Raw genomic sequence first — 22,149 nt, forward strand, 5'->3', positions numbered from 1 at the left:
CAGGGATAGTGGTGCACACCTGTGGTCCCAGCTATCCAGGAGGATGAGGCAAGAAGATCAGTTATTTGAGCCTAGGAGTTTGGGACCAGCCTGGGAAACATAGCAAGACCCCATCTCCAAAATAAACCAACAAACAAATGGGAGAAGAGAAGAAATTATAGTCTATATTATCTTCTGAATTAGCACTTTATTTTTTTTTGGGTATACAACATGAAATAAAGTAAGTAGTTATTACAGATTTTTCTCTTTCCAAAATTCTTGAGTCATTTTCACTATGAGGGCCTAAACTGATAGTTGGAATGTAGGGAAGGCCCCAAATCTTACCAGAAAAAATGTTTTTTTTTTTTGTTTGTTTTTTTTTAGGTCAATAAACTGCTGTCTTTTAAGTATAGTATTGTAAAAGGAAGTTATTTGGAAAAGTTACTGAAGAAATAATTCATGTGAGACAAACAGTTCCTAAAATAAAAATCTTAAGTACAATACAAACCAAAATTTAAAAGGCTTCTTAAGTAAAAAGTCACAAAGTGCTCTTATGTCAAAGAATAATAAATATGACTAATAAAATTACACAAATCTGATTTACCCAATAGTGAAAGGGGTGGTTCAACTTGAGAAAAATAAATTTAATACACTACATTAACAAAATAAAGGGATTCTCAGTTCAAGCTCTCGCGCGCACGCGCGCGCACACACACACATACTCACACAAACAGAATTAATAAAGGAGGAAAACGTAAAATTATTTAAATACAGAAAAAGCATTTGACAAATCCAATACCTTTTCATGATAGAAGACTCAGAAAAACCAGGAATTGCAGGGAATTTACCTGATATGATAAAGAGTATTTATGAAAAACCCATAGCCAACATCAGACTTAATGGTGAGTGAAAGCGTTTACCCTTAAGTTCATGATTAAAACAAGAATAACACTTTCACTACTTGTGTTTAAAATGCACTGAAAATTCTACCCGGAAATATCAGGCATGAAAAGGAAATGAAAAAAACTCAAATTGGAAAGGAAGAGGTCAAACTAATTCCATTTGTAAGTGACCTGTTCTCATACGCAGGAAACAATAAAGAATACAACCTCCACCCCCTGAAAACCCACAACAAACTACTACAGCTAAAAAATGAATGTTGCAGAACTGCAGGGTACAAGAGCAACATGCAAGTATCAGTAGTGTTCCTATATTCCACCAATGGACACTCCAACAAACAAACAAAATTCTACTTACAGTAACATCCAAAACCTAACAAACTTTGGAATAAATTTAACTTAGGCTAGAAAGTGAAAGACTTATACACTGAAGAAACTGATATCTAAATACATGGAAAGAAATGTTGTATTCATAGGTGGAAGATTAAATATTAAGATGGCAATACTGTCCAAAATGATTCACAGATTTAATACAATCCCCATCAAAATTTGAGATATGGCTTATGATTGCAAATCAAGCAAGGTTAAGTCACCATGAGGCCTAAATGACTTCGTCTTCTTGGAGATTCTTCACATCTCCTCTCCAATTTAATTTGTAATACTGGAGGTGAGGTCATGTATGGATTCTGTATTACAGTCTAGAACTAATGCTGTTAAAATACATTTAGATAGGAAGAATCCAGTGGAGAAAGGTGGGTAGGGAAAGTTTGGAAGCTCTATTGTGAATTACAAAGTGAAGGCAATGTATTTTATTTACGTATTTATTTATTTATATTATTTGCGATTTTTAGATTTACATGACAGTAGAGTGTATTTTGACGTATTATACATACAAGGAATGTAACTTCCTATTCTTGTGATTGTACGTGATGTGGAATTACACTGGTCATGTATTCATGTATGCACATAGGAAAGTTATGTCTGATTCATTCTATTGTCTTTCCCATTCCCGCCCTCCCTCCCTTCCCTTCATTCCTCTTTGAAGTAAAGGCAAAGTTGATTTTAGAAAAATTATTCTATATAGAATTTTTCTGGTTATAATCTGTTCAAAATATAACTGCTTCTGCTTTGTTTTAATCTGGGCTGGGAGAGAGGTGGGTTGACAGGGTTAAGACAAACGAAAACCATAGTTCGTTGCAGGTGTTCTGGTGCTGTTTCCATGAGCTTCACCTCTGAACTTCCTACTTTTAGTAACCCAAATGACAGAATTTAGAGCTCTTTCATAAAATATTTTGGAAACAAAGAACATTTCATTGACAGTGATTCTAATATTCAGGTAATCAAAACCTGATTTTTGCGATGAATACTTGAACAAAACTCAACATGTTTCTGTAACAGATTGGTACCGAACAAGGATTAGTAGTTTATTTTCAATCCTTGAGTCATTCAAATGGATCAGTTAGAATTTTCCAGGGTAATAATGGCCTGTTAATATTGCCTGGAATAAATAAATGATTTCAACATAAAAAAGAAAAAAATTGAGATAAACAGAAAAGCTAATTTGCGTAAACAGAAAAGCTAGTTCTCAAAATTTATATGGAGTCACAAGCTTTAAAGAGACAAAACAATCTTGAAAAAGAACAAAATTGGGCAACTCCTAATTCCCAATATGAATCAAAATTGAGCATGGTATTGGCAAAAGAGAAGCGTAAAGACCAACTTCAGAGTTCACAGGTAAACCAAACATCTATGGTCAATTGATTTTTGACCATAAGGTGCTAAAGCCATTCAGTGGGCAGAAGAATAATTTTTAATAAATGGTGCTGGACAATTGGATATCCACATACGAAAGAATGAGTGTGAACGCCCATCTCACAACATATATGAAGAATAACTCAAAATGGTTAAGACTTACACTGAAGAGCTAGAACTGTGAGATGTTTAGAAAACAGGGACATATCTTGATAACCTTGGATTGACAGTATATATTTTTTAAAGATAAGACAACAAAAACATAAGTAATAATAAAACCTGGACACATGCCTATAGTCCACATGACTATAGTCCCAGTACTGGGGAGGCCAAGGCAAGAGGATAGATTGCTTGGGTCTAGGAGTTTGAGACTACCAGCCTGGGCAACACAGTGAGACACTGTCTCAACAAACAAACAAACAAACAAATGCCATAAATTTGATCCTAGTATTGGAGGGAAAAAAAAATAGATCAATAAAAAATAGTTAAACAAACTTTATCAAAATTATAAACTTTTGTGCATCAAGGGACACTATCAAGAAACTGAGGCAATCTGCAGAATGGGTGAAATACTTGAAAATCTTCTACCCAATATAGAGTCTGGTATTCACCAAGTTCAATGGCATTACTTGTTAGGGGATGCAAATCAAAATCACAATATCACTTCACACCCACCAAGATGGCTATAACCAAAAAATAACCAGAAATAAATGGTAAGAACCACCACATATTCCTGGCTAAGTGAAAGAAGCCAGACAAGAGGATAAACTCTAATTCCATTTATATGAAATCTCTAGAACAAGCAAATCCCTGGAGACAGGAAGCAGATTAGTGGTTGCCAGGCAACGGGGGCAAAGGGGTGGGTAGGTGGAATGGGGTTACTTAATGGGTTCAGGGTGTTCTGGGGTGATGAAGAACTGGGACTAGATAGAAATAGTGGCTGCTCAATATTGTGAATGAACTAAGTGCTACTGATTTTTATGTTTAAATGGTTAATTTTATGTTGTGTGAAATTCACTTTGTGAGACAAATACTTAATATGTTTGCTTCCAACATTCCCCAAACACAACTAAAAGATGGATAAGTTATAAACTGAGAAATCTAAGGGAAACAAATACCAACAAATCAAGAATGAAACAAAGAATGCCTACAACTCAGTAAGAAGCACACAAATGAAACCACTATTAAATGATGAATGGATGTAACACATTTTCAGTGAGGAGGAAGAATATCTGAAGATATATATGTTCAACCTCATTAGTCATCAGATCCATCCATCAAAATGACAGGATTCCATATCACAGGCATTCAACTAACAAGAGTTTATAATCTGGTAGTGTAAGCACTGAAGCAAAGATGGATCCACAGGATTTCGATCTCATTGCTAGTAGGAATATAAGTTGGCACAACTGCTCTGGAAAAATCAAACATCCACACCCCATGCAATTTTGAAATTTCACTAAGATACAAGGTGGCTTGTGTACCACTGGAGACGTTGAGCATGTTCACAGGAGAGCAATTATGATAGGGAAAGCCTACAAACAACTCATGGAAAAGGATAACTAGGCTGAGATCCAGCTGCACAAAGAGCACTTCTCAGTAGTCAAATGGATAACTGCACGTACAACAACAGGGATGAGTTCCAGTTGTGTATATACTTCTTACTACATAACACCAAGTGAAACACTCAAAAGATTACAGTTTCTTCTTGTCAAAGTTAAAAATGTAAACCTACATATATAATTTAGCATTAGATATATGAACTAAAACTATGTAAAAAGAAAATTCAAGGAAAAATGACAGGAGATTCGGGGCCCATGGTTCCCTGGGTGGGAGGAGGCAGTGGGATGGGGCAGAGAAAGATCATATCAGCAGATGTGAACTACTGGGATGGTTATCTCCTCTCTCTCTCTCTCTCTCTCTCTCTCTCTCTCTTTTGTACTGAGGATTTAACCCATGGTGATTTACCACCAAGCTTCAATCCCTTTTATAAAATTTTGAGACAGGGTCTGGATGAGTTGCCAAAGCCTAGAACTTGCTGGGATTACAGGTGTGTGCCACTGCACCTAGCCGATTTTTGTTTTCTTGTTGGGTGATGGAATTACAATCATGGGTGTCAACTACTCTGTCTCTGAACAGAGACAGAATGGAGAGATGGAGATATTCAAATGAGCCAAGATCACACGTGGACAAAAGATGAGATTAACTTATCTGTTATGATAAATGACTAGTCCAATTCTAGGTACTTGAGGTCCAAAAGAAAAGGCAATTTTAAGAGATGAGTAAAAGAGATAAATTACTTTTTAAAATACAGAAGTGCACTGTAAACCACAATAGATCGCTAAACAGGAATCAACAAATTTTAATTCTTTAGGGACACCTCAAAGAAATAGAGCTATACCTTTACCAGAATATTAAAATAAAAAGTTCAAGCTGGCTCACCTCTTCTTGAATATACTGTAATAGGAAGGGAGAAGCTCTTAAATTATCCACAGGAATATTAAAGAAACCCTGAATTTCCTTCTGGTGTAAATCCATAGTAATGAGGTGGGTTAGACCTTCAAAAATAAAGCAGATACAAGCACATAAATAGTTGTAAAACTAGCTGCACCACAGGGAATTAGTATCATGTAAAATAAAATATTATATATAGTAAGTTACCATGAAAAAATTACTCTCCTATCAAAAAACTCCAGCATCATTATGGTTCAGATTTTTTGATACTATGAGATGCATGATTTTTAAATAAATTTAAAGTACAAAACAGTAAAGATAATAGTAATAGAGAAGTGAATCTAAAAATTCTATGAGAATGGTTCTATCTATCTCCTTGAATTTTCCTTAATAAGCATAACAAAGCCTACGGAGAAACTATACCAAGCAGGAAATGGAGCAAATGAAAAACCTTCACTATATCTTTAAAGAATATCTGAAATGATGATCAGCAAAGTATAGGGAAAATTCAATATGAAAAAATTTAAAAAGCAGTACTTGCCCAGAAGAGCAAAAAAAAAAAAAAAAAAAAAAGAGCCTGGTGGTTCCTCCAGGTAGAAGGTTGGAAGGGTAGGGTGGACTCAAAAGACTCAGTGAGGAGCCTCTGCTCCTCTTTTCAGTGCCTGTTACAGTGTTTTCAAGGGGAGATGCTGCCGAGGTCCCTGGGGTTTGTTTCATTTTTGCCTTCTTTGGAATGGTACACTAAAAAATATATTCTATGGTAAGCATCTGTGTTAAAATGCAGCGATATGGGGATTTTTAAATTCCTTTCTCTTTGTGCAAATGCTCTGTGATATGTAATTTATAATCATATACTCACAAGCACACACATGGACATATAGGAGAGTGTTTGCACATGTACAAACACACACAATGGAAACTATGTAGAATATTTAGAAACAAGTGGACATATTTAGGATGCTACCTAAGAATGCATAACACAAAAAAATACAAACTGTTTGCAAAATATGCCTGTCCTGGAAAGGGAAAAGGCTAAAATACAAATAGTTGCTGTGTTAAGAGAAACAGCAGGGTTCAGAACGACTGTCATCCTTCAAAACAAGTTTAATGTCATTTCAATATAAATTTGAACAAAGTTTTTAGGAAAAAATGAAAACAAAAGTTTTTCTCATTACCTCCATGTTTTAGGGAGTCGGAAACATAATTCTCTGCAGAATTTCTCATTATTAGTCCCCTTATTGTGATTTTAGTTACTCATGGTCCAAAAAGATTACATGGAAAATTCCACAAGTAAGCAATTCATAAATTTTAAATCGCACATTGTTCTGAATAACACTATGAAATCTCATGATATCCTGCTTTGTCCTATTTAGGAGGTACATCATCCCATTATCCAGTGTATCTATGCTACAAATGTTATCCACCTGAAGTCACTTAGTAGCCATCTCAGTTGTGAGATCTGCTGCCCCAGTACTGCAGTGTGCCTACAGAGTTTACTAGCACTCACTGTTTCAGGTATCACTGGGGGTCTTGGCATATCTCTCTTGTGGAGAAGGACAGACTGCACAAACTAGTGGGGTTTTAAAGCAGCATCACTATTTTTCCTCGGTTCAGCATTCTCATTTGCTTAAGAGAATGCTTTGAAATGATTTCTGTAAAAATAAACTCCCAAGCTCCCAGTCAGTTGTCAAGGATCTGCCTTTCTTACCAGCTTTGCACATCATGGAGGCCAATAATTTAGAGACAATGGAGCCTCTTTTCCTCATCTTGCACTGTTTGCTGTAAGGAAAGTAGGGGATCACGCCGATGATGCTCTTGGCACAAGAAGTCTTACATGCGTACACCATAATCAGGAGCTCCATGATGGTGGTGTTCACATCCCTGTAACCCAGGCACAGAAAATCCCATTGAGGAGTGTGAGACTTTAAGATTTCCCTCCTGACCTGGGGGTGTAGCTCACTAGTAGAGCATGCTTAACATGCTTGAGACCCTGGGTTCCATCCCCAACACCAAAATAATAACAATAACATTATTATCTCCCTGTTCTAAGACTTGAGGTGTAAAACACAGAAACCAGTGATGTCTTCTCTTCTCATATCTCCATGAGCTCTCCACACATTTCCTCTCAACTGATGACTCTAGTTTCTCCCCGCTCCCCCACCAGCGTTGTTCAGCAGGCAAGAGGCAATAGGGATTAGAGTTAATTTTGGAGTATTTCTGGTATACAAAGTTCCTCTCTGATTAATGGCACAACACAGGCCAACTTGCATGGTGCAGATGTACCTGGTGGTAGGCTACCATGGAAGCTGTCTTCTGACAGAGTACTGGTCTCAGAGATAACTCCAAAATTACACACTACTCCCCACCCACTCCTGGCTCCTGGAAGATCTTGCTCCAGCAATCCTCCCTCCCTGTTTACACCATCATCTGTCACACTCCCCTGGCTTATACTCATCAGCTTGTAAATATTCAGGTCCTTCTTCCATTAAAACTACAATTCATAACCACCTTCTCTGAAGCCCCAACTCTTTGCTTCACTTTGCAGTACATCTTAGGAGAGTTGTCTACCCCATTAGGTGACCATGGCCTGCCCCTCCTGGAATATCCCTGAAGTCCATGCTCCATGCCGAGAAACTTGTCCTTAAAGTGAAGTTAGACGGCATAGGCCTCTGCTCAAGACCACGAGATAGCCTCCTCTTCTGCCCATGGCCAAAGCCCAAGGTCTCACAGTGGCTCCCACACTCCTTTATTATGATCAGCCCCTGTCCTTCCCCTGGCTCCATGCCCCCTTCTCAGCCCAGTCACACTCTATTCTGGTCAGTCCTCCCTCTGCTGCTCATTGCCACAAAACGCATGGTTCTAGATGGTTCTATTAGACTCACTCCCACCCCTCATGCAGTTTTTGCTCCAACATTACCTTCATGACAAGACTTACCCTGTCTGCCCTTCTACCCTCTCACTACCATCCCTCCTGATTCCTTGCTTTACCAATTTTTTTTTTTTTTAGTTGTACACAATACCTTTATTTTGTTTATTTGTTTTTATGTGGTACTGAGGATCAAACCCAGGGCCTCACATGTGCTAGGTGAGTGCTCTACCGCTGAGCCACAACCCCAGCCCTATACCAGTTTGTTTTTTCCATAGTGCTTATCACGTTCAGTATACCGGATAACTTATTTATCAAGTTCTCTGTATGTTTCCCTCCACTAGAATATTAACCCCTCAAGACAAGGATCTTTACCTGAATCAATCATTAAGGCACCTCACACACCAGTAACGGGAACTCACACATCACAGACATTCAACAAATACTGGTTAATGAGTGAATGGAAACAGAACATTTGGATAAGTAAGTTTCTGTTATCATTGAATAACAAGTTTGACAACTGGTGAATTAAAACATATTTTCACAGAAGCATTCTATGTGGGAAGATGAGTAGAGGAACTAATAGTGAGTACAAAGTCACTCTATGATCCAGAACCAGGAGCAACAAGGAACAGGGCTTCCACCACTCAACTCAAATGATGAAACTTGCTTGAATCACAGGAAAACTTCAGTTAATGGACTTTTCTTCATCTAAAATCTGTCTCACACTTCTGGTAACTGCCACTGGAGTCTGTACTAAAATGAAGTAAGGGGCTGGGGCTGCAGCTCAGGGGTACAGTGCTCTCCTACAATGCATGAGGCTCTGGGCTCACCCCAAGACTCTAAAAAATCAATCAATAGATAAATGAGATGGAGGCTATATCTGCCACCAGCAAATCTCCATGTGATTTCAGAAAGACGATGACGGCATCCAGGCTTGTCATAACCTGGATGAGACTGAGGACCTGATTTAACACAAACTGTGGCACTCATAGGACAATGTAAAGCAGAGGTAGAAAGAAGATTTGGGGGATACTCAGTGGTCTTGACTAGGGGAAAAAGAAGTTGACAAAAGACAAGGATAGATGATGACAGTGTTGAAATAAACAAAAATATGTAAAGGAAGAGAAATGGAAGTACTTGAAAATGGGAAGGATTAACAGTCACCCTTTCTGAATTCTAATTCAACTGGAACTTCAGCTCCCACGTCTCTCCTGGACAATCCACACAGCCTCCAGTATTTATCCAACTGACCCAAATTGTCTCTGAGGAGACAGAGGGCTGCAGACACTCAGGAGCCAGAGTAGCCTAAGCCGTCTATGCCTGCACCTTCCCTCCCTGATGCTGCAGTGGGGTACAGGACAGGCGAGTCCTCAACTAGCACCCTGGCACAGAAAGAGGAAAGAGGAGAGTGGCACAGGATACCAAGACTTGGTGCCTTCAAGCCCAGCTCTACTGGGGACCATGAAGGTCTAAGCAGAAGAGGAAGCAAGGGCACCTGATAAAGGCCAGCCACAGCCACTCTCTCACTTTCTTATAGCACATATACTCTCCCTGGCTTGGGATGCAATGACAATTCCTTGCCATTCCTCTTTCTGGGACAGATAAGAGTTTTGTGACACCACCCTGAGGAAGCAAAATCAAGACAAAGACAGTAAAAGTTTAGGTGAAAGTTATGTGTGTTCCCAAACAAAATTCCTGGGAAATTTGGCTGTTCTTCCTTTTCTTTGCTGTTTATCATATTTATTTTATGTGGTGTGTATGTATGTATGTATATATTTATATCTATTACTAAATTTGGTAGGCAGCAATTTTCAGACTCTGAGCTAAAAAATGATGCAGTCTCCAAACTGATTTCTAGATGTTAAGAATGTTCTGAGGCCTTGGTTCTTGCATTAAAAAAGCAGGAGAACAGATAGGAGAAAGGGTACAGTTTTGTGAGAATTAGGTGGCTTCTTACATTGGTAAGATTTCTTGTCTAGTCTTAGGACAGAAGTCAATCTCCCTGGTTGGAAAATTCAATTCTAGGAAGAATTATGACACCTGAAATCTTTTGTGAAGTTTTGCTCTTATGCAGATAAAGAGAGTTCAGAGAAGGACCTCATCTTTCATCTATTGTTTCTCAGATGTCCTCAGATCAAAATAATCCCTATGTCATTGTGGGATACCTTGTGTCCCTTATAGAAAGAGGACAGGGTAGGATGAAGATGGCATGATCTGGGTGGATGAACCTGCCACTTTCTGGCCACCTGTAGCCCCTCTGCCTGGCCAAAGCTGGGACACTTGGGGACCCTGCTCCCTATCAGAGTTTGGAATGAATAACCTGGAGCCATCATACTTCTCCCCTCTCACCCAGGGCAGTGTGGTTGCTACAGGCTACCCCAGGGGGACCTTATTCTAGGGGAACTGAGCTGGAATGGGGAGCTACTGTTGAACTGGGAAGCCCAGAATGGCCATGCCATTTTTTAAAAAAAACAAAAAAAAATCATTCTGAGTGGAAAATTTCCATTCATGGAGGTGTCTGGGAACCTCTGGGGACAAATGCACAGTAGACAAATGCACATTTGACCTAGATCAGCTGAGAATGCAAGCACAAGCACAGGGCTCCATGTGATCACTCTGTCTTCCACAGTGGCTCTTCATTCAAAGTGGCACAGAAAACCTCACTGAACTCTCTACACTCAGCTTATACATCCGTAACTCCACAATTTCTAGAACACATGTATTGGCGTCCAATGTGGGCCAAGAGGCCACATTTAAATTATCAACAATAAAATCTTTATGAATCCCACATAAGAAAATCCCTCTTCCCTAACCTGTTTTGTGTTTTTGGAGAAGTGGGAGTAGAAATGCTTCCCTGCGAATAACTTCATGCATTCTGTTATCATTACGAACCTCCACTCTAACACTTGCTTATTTCCTCCCATCAAAAACGGAGAAAAGGTGGCATACAGTGGTATGCTCCTGTAGTCTCAGCTACTCAGGAGGCTAAGGCAGAAGGACCACTAAGCACAGGAGTTTGGGGTCACTTTTATCCACATGGCAAAGCCCTGTCTCTTAAAAAGCACACGTGTGCATACACGCGTACACACACACACACACACACACACACACACATACACACACACACACACATATACACACACACACACATAAAAGTCAGCAATTATGATAGAAAAATTAGCAAAGTAAGATACACCAATTTTAAGACTATCTGAACTTATCCTTTCCTGTCAACTCTAACTGTTTTAAACACTTGTGCCCAAACAGAAACCAGAAGGCACCAGCACCACTGCTGGAGAACTACTCACTTTGAGACAGTTTGGATGATGAAAACGTCTTTCCCCCTCACAGACTCTTGAATCTGTACTCTGGTTTCTGGCAGGAAGAGGAAAAAGAGGAAGAAAAGGCACAGAGTTTATATTTTAAAAAATATACAAAGTATCTGCTTCATACCCTAGTGTTGTTATCTATCAAAATTAGAACTATTTACAAAGACTCACTAGACATTAGATGCTCCTAGAGATAATAAACAGAATGCTATCAATTGTGCTTTTTAACAGGCTCAGCTACATGACAGCCTTAAATGGGAATTACCTTTCTGACCTGAAACAAGTACATCTAGGCTTCTCAGCCTTTACACGTGAGCAATAAGAGCTGTGCTAGGCTGAGCTTAGGACCTGTACAGGAAATGACACATTCATTCTTTTGACCTGGATCAGCTGAGAACGCAAGCACAAGAAATTATATGCTATGACAGCAAAGAGAAATGAGATCTGATATCCCTACTTTCAAAACATTCGTAATTAACTACAAGGGAACAATGGATAAATCTCTACAAGACAAATTTTTCATCAGTCAATGTCACAGGAAGAAAAAAAAAAGAAAACACGAGGAAACCATTTGAGATTAGAAGAGACTGAAGATATGTAAAACACACATCACTTGAATTAAGAGTCCTGGTCTGTGGGGGGTATGACAGCTGTTGGGATGGTGGTATAGCTCAGTGGTAGAGCACATGCTAGCAGATATGAGACCCTGAGACCCATCCTCAGCACTAGGTTCTTTAGGAAAACTATGGAAATCTGAATATAGAGTGATATTACATGAATAAAGAACTATTAATTTCTTAAATATGACCGTGGTAATATTTTTTACACAGGAGAAAGAATTTATTCTCAGGAGATATGTGGTCAGGTATCTAGCACCAAGTGTCTCAACGTCTATAATTTACTTTCAAATGATTCCACACATACATATTCAGATGGCAAAATGTTAACTATTGACTCTATGTTGTAGATATACATATGGGTGGGTGGGCGCTTATGGGGTCAGATTTTAACTTTCACATATGTTTGAAAATTTTTATTAAAAATATTGGAAAGGGCTGGAGGGTAGTACTTGCTTAGCACGTGTGAGGTCCTGGGGTCCATTCCCAGCACTGCATCAAAGAAATAAAAAAGTTGGAAAAAACAGAATGCAGATTTACAAGAGAATGTGGTATGATGCTGAGAAAATGAATGTTAGAATTGCAGAAATCTGGGTTTGAATTCTGACTTTCCTACTTTGGGGACCTCGTACAGAATATCACACCTAAACTACTTTCAAGATCTGGTGACAATACAAAAACATAATTGTTACTTCCTTCCTTCCCAACAGACAGTAAATACCTTCCCTCCCTTCACTCATAAGCTTGAAGAGTGAGTGAACCAGCCTCCTTGAGTCTTCACTGGGAGGCTTTCCTCTGGCCCTCCCTTATCCAGTTCCCATTTCAGGAGAACCTCCCCTAGAATGTCTCTTCAAACTGTTCTTCAACTGCACTTTTCTCTACTGAAGCCATTTGGGATGTCTCAGGAGACAGGAAAAAGGAGGCAGTACTGGAGAGATCAATAAGGGAAGAGGAGAAGGGTACCTTTCTATCAAAGCCTCTTGAAAGCTTTGTAATATTTAAATATTTGACAAAATCCTCTAGTAGAAAAGGAAACGGAATGAGTATTTACAGAGTACTTACTATGTGCCAAGATCTGTGTTAGACACAGATTATCCTTTTAATCCTTGAAACAGCCATAATTGTTTACAATTTAGAAAGGTTAAATAACCTTCCAAGAATAAGGTGCTCTCAAGCCCATGCAAGCTGTACATCACTCTTGCTAGAATAATTTTAAATATCCAACATTTAAAAATATACTACCAATATCTAATAACACATTCTTTGTAAATTGGGATGGTTATTGGTGGTAGAAATCAATTAACAGAAGTATTTCCTATGATGTTTAAACTATGGCAGCTTAAGTGGAAATAAAGAATAACTAACTTGGAACTAAGGGTATCAGAGGTAGGATGCATGCTTAGCACATGGGAAGCTCTGGGTTACATCCCCAGCACCAGGGGGAAAAAATGTCATGGTAATATATGTCTATAGTCCCTGCGACTCAGGAGGCTTAAGCAGGAGACTGCTTAGGCCCAGGAGTCTGAGGCCAGCAAGAACACTCCAACTCCCCACCTCCCTTCCCCCCATCCCCATAACCCCCATACTGGGCACCTACCACTGAGCTACATCCCATGCCCTTTTATTTTTTGAGACAGGGCCTCACTAAATTGTCCAGGCTGGCATCCAACTTGTGATACTCTTGCTCAGTCTTCCAAGCAGTTGGGATTACATGGCATGTGCCATTGTGCCCAGTAAGACCCTGTCTTTGGGGGAAAAGAACAAGAACAAAAACTAAAAAACCCAACTGAAATTGCAGCCACATAGGATTTGCTTATCCTGCCTAAAGTGATGTCAATTCAACCAACAGCAAAGCTAATGTTTTCATTCATCTGACTGTCTGGTTCATATATTTATGCAATTATTATTAAATAAACTCTAAAACTGGCATTTGAGACCCACATGTGACTCTAGTTGGTACGAATGAGAACTAAAACATCACTCTCTTCCACCTTGAGTGACTTTTTGCTAACAGAATCAGACAACTGAGTCAAATTGTCTCAACAGTAGAGGATGAAGGACTAAGCCAACATGCCATATTCCCCAAAAAGATCAATGGTACACATGACCAAGATAGCTCACCTCGGTTAGGTTCCTGGTAAACCTGCACTTTGCCCATTTCCACCCCCAGCCGCCTAGAGAAGAGAAAGTGGGGGAAAAGCTGAGAAGGTCATAGAACAGACTCAATATCTCTATTATTTAAGGATGATCATAAATTGATAAAAGTAAAATAAAATAGTTATTCTTACTACAAAATTTGAAGTCAATATTAAATTGTTATGAGTTCACCGCCTGCCCTCTTACCCCCTCCCAGGTCTAGCCAAGGCCTATACAGTCCATCTCTGCCTGTCTTGCCTCCTATACTCCTGCTGCCCTCTGACCTCCAGCCCAGATTCCTGATACACACCAATGCCTGCTCCTGCATACCAAAGGGCCTTAGAATCTGCTGTTCCCTCTGCGTGGAGGCCTCTAACCTTAGACCTCCATGTGTTGGCTCCTACAGGTTTCTCAACTTACTTATCATCCCCTCAGTTTAAGACACGTGTACATCCAAGCTAAAGTTGTACAACCTGCCCCATTCCAACTTTCTCACTGCCATCTTTGGCTCTCAACTAAAATGTAAACTTTGTAAGAAAGAAGAAAGTTGACTGGTCTGTTCCCTGCTAACCCCCAATGGCTAGATCAAGGTCTTGTACAGAGCAGGGGTTTAATGTTCATTTAATAAATATCTAAAATTACACTGAAGTATAAGCTGTGAACTATTCTTATTCACTATACATTTCACTTTTCATTATATGAAAATAATCCTATGAGCACACAGCACCCAATGCAATCCCTGGCACTTAAGAGGCACTTAATGGAGTAAATATGTAGGGAATTGGGATAATTTAAATAAAGGTTAGCTTTAGTTTATATGGATAATATGTAGATTAACTACAACATAACTGCTTTCAAGCTTGACAATCACTGCTAATCTGATTATCAAATTTATATCACACAATCAATACAGATTTTAATGGTAAAATTATAACTCACTCGGCAATCTTCTTTGAAAGCTCCATACATGATGAATTAGAATTTGCTGAAAACAGCACCAGACCTCCTTTGGTTATGTTCATCTTGGTTTCTAATTCAGGTGGCGTCACACAAAACATCAAAACCTTCTTGGTTTTCCAATTCTGAGCCTAGAAGGATGTAAAATGTCAAGAATTGCCATATGATATAAAATATACCTGAAAAGATTTCTTAAAAATAGCAAATAACTTCTGCTGAAAAAAAATAATTTTCACCATAATGGTGCCTTTTATAGGGGAGATATATACTTATATGGATAAACAGAAAGTTCATTTGAATTTTAGGGTTCCAAATTGATGGAAATAAGTCAAAAGACTTAAACTCATTTTCACAACCACTGGGAATAAATGATGAACTTACAAGAAAGGTGGAGCTGAAGAGCTCAGTGTTTTACTGTTTGCTGCTTAAAGTCAATTATGGACAACCTCCTTTTATTCTCTGACAACAAAATTCCTCCTGGATTAACACACAGAAAAATGGCAGAGCCATTAGCAAGGATGTGCACTGATCGATCCTTAAACAAAAAATATATGACCTATCTACACCCAGCTTTTCTTGTAAAACCTGTTTCCCATAAACCTCCCTGTGATCTTTTAGCTGCCTCCCAGATGCCCGAGTCATGCATAAAACTGATCTTGTCATCTTCCTTTTCCTCATCTGGAACATGAGGCTAACTAGAAAATAACCCTAAGGAAAGTTAAGTGACCTCCCAATTGACAGGCAGCAGGACAAAAGTAAAAAGGCCTCTGGCCTAGAGGTCATTAGAGCTGAGCTTCTCATCTCATTTATTCTGGGCTGCATGTCCCTATTATGTAATGAGGATGCTGCATTGCATGGAGTTATCAATAATCCAGCAGGCCATGAGGGGACCCTCTCCCAGAAAGCATAGTGCACTTCTTCCATTGAATGTTTACTTGGGGCAGCTGGTGATTATAAACAGGCTGAAACTCAGCTGACCCTTTTTGTTATTCTTAAATTTTAATTAAGCAAGTAACATGCAAACACATCCTCCTTATCAAGATCTTCAACACCATAGTTAAGGCAAAAATCACTAGCCCCAACACCAGGCTTGTCCCCCAGAAGTGAGGGTTCCTGGATACCTCAGGCCTTTTCCATGCATTCACAGGCCTGACTCTTATAAAATATATAGACAAAACATACATTCAATGGTTCCAGCACAAAAAGGTATCATTGCACAAATCTATACTTTTTCACCAAACAATATATTTTGACAAGCTGGGTTAGAAAATACAGACCTATTCTGTTCTTCCTAACTCTGCCTAGTCTTGCATGGTGTGAACACTCCACTTTTAGCCAGGTCACCATCCTGAAGAGTTCTCATAGTGCACATATGCCATGGAACCATCTGGTCACAGGTAGCTCAGTGCATAGTCCCACTAGAGGGCTAGGAAAGTATACCTCCAGCTAAGAGCCCTCAAGAGGCATTTCAATCAGGACAGCCTAGGATTCCAAATCAGAATATATATGGGACTACATTGCAATTAATCTTAAGCCTATGAATTATAAAGAAAAATGTATGCAGGATGATTAAAGTCCTGAAGAGATCAAGGAGGAACACTGATGTCTACCAAGGCTTTCAAGCAGGGATCAGCAAATACAGCCAGGAGCCAAATCAAGTCCCTCCAAAGCCATGCTCCTTTGTTTCAAAGTTGCTCTGGAATGCAACTACAGGCTAGGCATAACCACAAAGCCTAAATATTATCTGGTCTTTTACAGAAAAGGGTGGGGTGGCTGACCACTGCTTTACAAGAGAGCACAGCATCTGCAAAGGATGAGAATCCATCAGAAAGGTTAATATAAATGAAAGAAATACTGCATCATCACCAACACTGGGTGGGAAGGGATCTTAGATGTCCTCTAACAGAGATAGGTCTGTTTACAAAAAGGGTAGAAGTTTAGAAGGAAACAAACAAAACTGTTTCTTCAGAAGTCACAAATTTAGGTTTCTGAGTCAAAACTCATGTTTGCATCTTAGCTTCCACTTCCCCTTAATTGACAGCGAGGCCTTGTTAAGTTACTTAAGACCTCTTAGCTTCAGTTCCCTTATCCATGCAAATTAGAAAACTGGTCCCACAGGGTTACTGTAAATTTTCTGCCAAGGATTTAACACATGGACATTGGACACATGTATACGCAGCAAATAACTTTCAACACTTTGGATATCTATTAAATATAATAATAGGTATGGGGTGGCCATATTTCTTTCTAACCTTCAAATAAGCTCCTAGAAGTACAAAAGTGTTCTTGAGAGTACTTGGAACAGAATGAAAATATTTTAGAGATACAAAAAATATTATATAAATAATTTAGACCATTTCTATTCAATCTGCTGTTAGTAGCCCATCTGTAGTTTCTTGCCAAGGAACTACACCAAGGGCTCATCATTTCAAATTCTTCCTCAGAACATGCTGAGACTCCTTTCCCTGTACCCTCTATCCATTGCTTCTTGTCCTTTGAAGATTTATAGGAAACATCAGATTCCTTGTTCACAGGACAGCCCCCACCTTATCTTAAGATAGTTTCTCTTGATATTTCCTGAAGCCTTTCCTTATCTCACATGGCTCAAATGCCCTATCTCACCCTGACTATGGTATCTGAAGTTCCAATCTTCAAATATGAAACTAGTTTTATAGGCTAGTTTTAAAGGCTAGCCTCAAAAACACAATGATAGGACAGGCTGGTAGGAGGCTCAGTAGCACAAGGTTTTATCGTGAAATGGAGAATAAAAAGAGCATTCCCACTTTCCCCCTATAAGCTACAACTGCTTTTATGTTTATCCTAAATCTATTCTAGAATGTGTAAGACAGCATGTGTGAAAACTCATCCTTTCCAGAGAATCTTTGCATCTTTTAAAGTGGAAATCACACTCCTCTCTGAATGAGCTTTGAGTCTGCTAAGTTTCATGAATTAAACCACACTGCAAGAGTTCACCTACTGTGGAAAGACTAGTAGTCATTTCAACATCAACCATTCTTTTTTTTTTTTTTAAATTCGTGACCCTGCGTGATGATTCATATTGGAAATGAGCAAGGATGGCACATAAATATATCATTTTCCCACTCTGTAATACTCCTCTATCTGCAGATAGTGGAGGAGGGTGAAGGCTTGGGATTGCCTTCCACAGTTACTAGCTGCCAGTTCTGGGGCACATCCCTAGACCTTAATCTTTACCTTCCAGAAAACAGGGATAGAAACCTGGTATAAAACCTTCCCCACCAGAATTTAAAGTCCAGGCAGCAGAGCTTTTTCTTTTTTTTTTTTTTTAAACTATTTTCTGCCAATATCCAATGTCTAGAAGATCACCTAGCATTTGACAGAGGCTCAACAAAAGTATGTTGAATAAACCCTCACCTTGTTGAGTTGCAGCGATTAACAAATGGAACTGAAGTAGTCTGTTAACAAAAAGGCATCAAAAAACAAAGGATTATTACTTTTATTAGTAATACACCTCATTCTAAGAAAATTTACTTTTTTAAAAATCAAGGGCTGGGGGTGCAGCTCAGTGGGAGAGTGGGGTTCATGCAGAGGCCTGGGGTTCAATCCCCAGGACCAAAAGAAAAAAAAATCAATATTGAGAATTTACTGGTAAAATTTAAATCTAATTACTCTTCCAATCTTCTGTGACCCCAGGCACTTTGTTCATCTGTCATCATAAAGTTTTATTATCCCTAATGCTTAACATTTTCTGAGTGATCTGAACTTTTATGACAGCCCAATGAAACAGGTATGAGAATTAAACCCATTTTAGAAACGAGGAAGTTATGGCGCTGAGGGTATAGCTCAGTTGGTAGAGTGCTTGTCTTGAAAGCCCAAGCCCCCCCCCCCCAAAAAAAAAAAGAAGAAGAAAAGAAAACAAAATGGGGTAAGTTTAGAGGTGAAAAACCTTACTCAAGGCTGCACGGCCTCTCAGCAGCAGACAGAACTTGATCTTGGCCTGATTTCTAGGAGTTGGTAGTATACAACACTAGCTGCACAAAAGGTCTCAACCTACACAGAATATGACTTGCCACCCTGCTAAATTCCACATACAGTGAGCAGAAAAGGTCGAATATCCAGATTTTGAAAAATGTCTACTGCATATATGCCTTCTTTAGAAAACGGTTCATATCAAGTGCCAAAGAAAGAATACAAAAGTTTAAGTATTTCCAACTTTTGAAATTTACCCCAAGGAAAGGAGGATAAAACTCTATGCTCAATGATGGTAACTGCAAGATTTTTTTTTTTTTTTTAAAGAGCAGAAATTCTGAATATATGCAAAGGTTCCACAGTACAAGTACAACTGATACCATGCACTCAATATAATAATTATTCAACAATATTTAAGCAAAGTTGCTTATGAATGGAGCAGAACTGGTAACAAAGGCAAAGACCAGGACAAGGAAAAATATGGACAAGAAAGATATTCTTTAGTGGAGTGCAATAATGAGTAAATTATTTTTATTTATATATTTAAATTCTTGAAACCAGAACATTAGAAATCATACTTCCTATTGCTCCAAAATCCCATCTCACATTTTCATCCTTTATACAACCTAATCACTCAAATTGAGCCAACATTAAAATAAATTTCTAAAAAATCCTTGTCATCAATATATTATATTGGGGGTAAAACATTTTAAAGCAGAACAGTAGCTTAGAAAGCACATCTTGGCGCTCCCTCAACCTCTGCGGGGTTGAGTACGGGGTGGAATAAAACCACTCTTTTGTAGGTAAACGTCCGCTACTAGCAAGACCAAGCAAATTAAAACTCAGGGCTGCGGGTACATTAGGGATGGGAGATGAGATCCCCCGCTGGCTGGGGACCTGCTCTCTGAAGGGCTCTGCCTCAGGTCCCACAATCAGGAATTGCCCCCCCACAAGGCGCCTAGAGGGGGCGGGGGACCCCGGGGCCACGCGGTAGGTCCTGTCCCCGCCAGCCCACTCGAGAAGGAAAGAGGAAGAGAGCGAGGGACTCCCTAGGGGCGCGAGGCTGGAGTCTCCCTCAGTATCCGCAGCCTCCCCCGCGGGACCGGCCCACAGAGCCGCGGGGCTCCCCGCCCCTTGCACATGCCGGTAACGCCCGACAATTCGCACCGGTACTCGCCGCAGGCTCCCGCCCGCCTACCTGGCCCCGACCCCAGCCCCGGCCCTGCCGCACCCTCCGCAGTCGAAGGAAGAAATCACGGCTCTCCAGGCGGTGTCCCTAGGAGCAAAATGGCGGCCCCACGCGAAAGAACCGCATCCGCAGCTACTGAGAGGCCTGGGGACGACGCGGGGGAGGGGCCAGAGTGGGGCTCGACGAGTCACGTGACTTTGCTTTGGGCGTGGCCTACCTGAAGGGGAGGAGCGGGATCTTCCGGTCCAGGCGATAGGGGTGGGGCCACATGGAGCGAATGCTGGGGGGGGGGTGCGGAAGAAGGTGGGGCCAGGAGCTGGGACCCGGAGCTGGGACCAAAGAGATGCCTGGCTTGGTTTTGTGGGCGTGGCCCTCCTCACGTGGAAGTATACAGTGGGCGTGGCTAGGGCGGAGTCCGGCCGACACGAGGGGCGTGACGGAAGATAGGGCTACGCCTTTTAGTGTCCCTGGGAGCGTGCAGTTCACAAAGATTACGTGTGAAGTGAGAGTGGGGCTTGGAATTGTAGGTGTCTGGGTTCAAGTCTTTATTGGCCTGCAACCTCGAGCAAGCCACTTCATCTCTTAATTTCCTTGTGTGGAAAACAGATGATCACAGTACCCATTTTATGGGATTGTTGAGTGGAATAAATGAGATACTTGCAGAGCTCTCAGCAAGGTTCCTAGCACATCATAAGTGCTTAGTTGTTATCGGTTCTATTTGTTTTGCTGCTCTTTTCTTAAGAATTGGTGCTTTGGGTATCCATTTTTGAATTCTTTATAACTTCAGTATGTTTACTCGTTATCATATGTATGATTGGGACCAGAAGTGTTTTGGATTTCTGATTTTTCCCTGGATTTTGGAGTATTTGCATATACACAATGAAATATGGCGATGGGACCAACTATAAACATGAAATTTGTTTCATATATACCTTATGCACATAGCCTGAAGATCATTTTACAAAACATTTTAAATATTTTTTTTTTCTGTATCAGGGATTGAAGCTAGGGATTCTTAACCATTGAGCTGCATTTCTAGCCCTTTTTGTGTTTTGAGACAGGATCTTCCTAAGTTGCTTAGGGCCTCGTGCATAAAACAAGTTTCACTTTGTATCATTCCTAAAGCAAAGAAGGGCAGTAAAACACCATGTTCCTGAATGTATTTTTTTCTGTTCCCTAAACCCTAGCCAAGTTAAGGACACAATGAAAGCAAGCCTGGGCAGTATACACATTATCTTGAAGGAAATTGGCTTTCTCTTGTGAACACTCAGAACTGGGCAAGGTGGTGTTATCTGTCAAAAGCTCTTTCTTGCATACATGCCAGCACAGTTGCTTCTTGGACTGCTGCTCATACAGGTAAACAAAGCAAGTTAATGCTGATGTCACTGCTTCTGCAGCCTAACATATAAAACCTCTCAGTGGGGACTGGTACAGAACTGAAGTCACTGTGGAAAGTGTGTCACTCATCCGGCCAGTTTCCACTGGACAAAATGCTGTGAGGGAGAAGAGGCGTGACTTGGTGAAGCACTTTGAGGGATGGAGGTGCTGTTGGTCTGTCATCCCTGAACTCTCCTTGGAGCAGTTATTGATCTCTTGCAGGCTTTTGTCCATAAACCATGTCTCCCATGCCATTTCTGGGCACTTTCTTTGTCTTTCCTGCAACCTACTCCGTTGCCCTTGCACAACTGAGCTGGGGATGAGACACAGGTGTGGAATTTTCCACTCATGGCATTATATCACTGGCAAAACATTTTGGGTTTTGGAGCAATTTGCATTTCAGATTTTTGAATTAGGAATGTTTAACCTATATTTGGGCGATGATTTGGTAAATATCCCTAACCCAACCCTTAAAGACTGTAAGCACCACAATGGCAGGCTTTTTGTTTCTCTTGCTGTTTGATGGTACCCAGCAGCAGTGTGCCTGGCACAATTATGGTACTCAGGAAATGTCTGTTAGGTGAGTGCTCTTTGCTTGGTGGAAAGAAGCAGCAGCAAAGAATGATGCTGAGCTGGCTGCAGG

The 22,149-nt window shown here is 40.1% G+C and overlaps 1 protein-coding gene across 9 annotated transcripts in view; it reads right to left on the bottom strand.

The window, feature by feature from the left end:
• Positions 1-20,272, bottom strand: part of Prpsap2 (phosphoribosyl pyrophosphate synthetase associated protein 2) — a 37,048-nt gene extending 16,776 nt beyond the window's left edge. Inside the window, exons 1-8 of one of the 9 annotated variants that reach the window (XM_077800691.1) lie at positions 20,172-20,272; positions 18,386-18,426; positions 15,374-15,469; positions 14,975-15,123; positions 14,021-14,073; positions 11,262-11,328; positions 6,793-6,965; positions 5,073-5,188 (exon numbers count right to left, since the gene is read on the bottom strand). In XM_077800691.1, coding sequence (XP_077656817.1) covers positions 5,073-5,188; positions 6,793-6,965; positions 11,262-11,328; positions 14,021-14,073; positions 14,975-15,093 — 528 coding nt within the window. In that variant the 5' untranslated portion in view covers positions 15,094-15,123; positions 15,374-15,469; positions 18,386-18,426; positions 20,172-20,272. Of the gene's footprint in view, positions 1-5,072; positions 5,189-6,792; positions 6,966-11,261; positions 11,329-14,020; positions 14,074-14,974; positions 15,124-15,373; positions 15,470-18,385; positions 18,427-20,138 lie in introns of those variants that run through there. The other 8 variants (XM_077800692.1, XM_077800693.1, XM_077800697.1 and 5 more) reach the window with 8 other exon arrangements.
• Between the last annotated feature and the right edge of the window lie 1,877 nt (positions 20,273-22,149).

The sequence above is a fragment of the Urocitellus parryii genome, chromosome 7 (assembly GCF_045843805.1).
Source record: "Urocitellus parryii isolate mUroPar1 chromosome 7, mUroPar1.hap1, whole genome shotgun sequence".
NCBI lineage: Eukaryota > Metazoa > Chordata > Mammalia > Rodentia > Sciuridae > Urocitellus > Urocitellus parryii.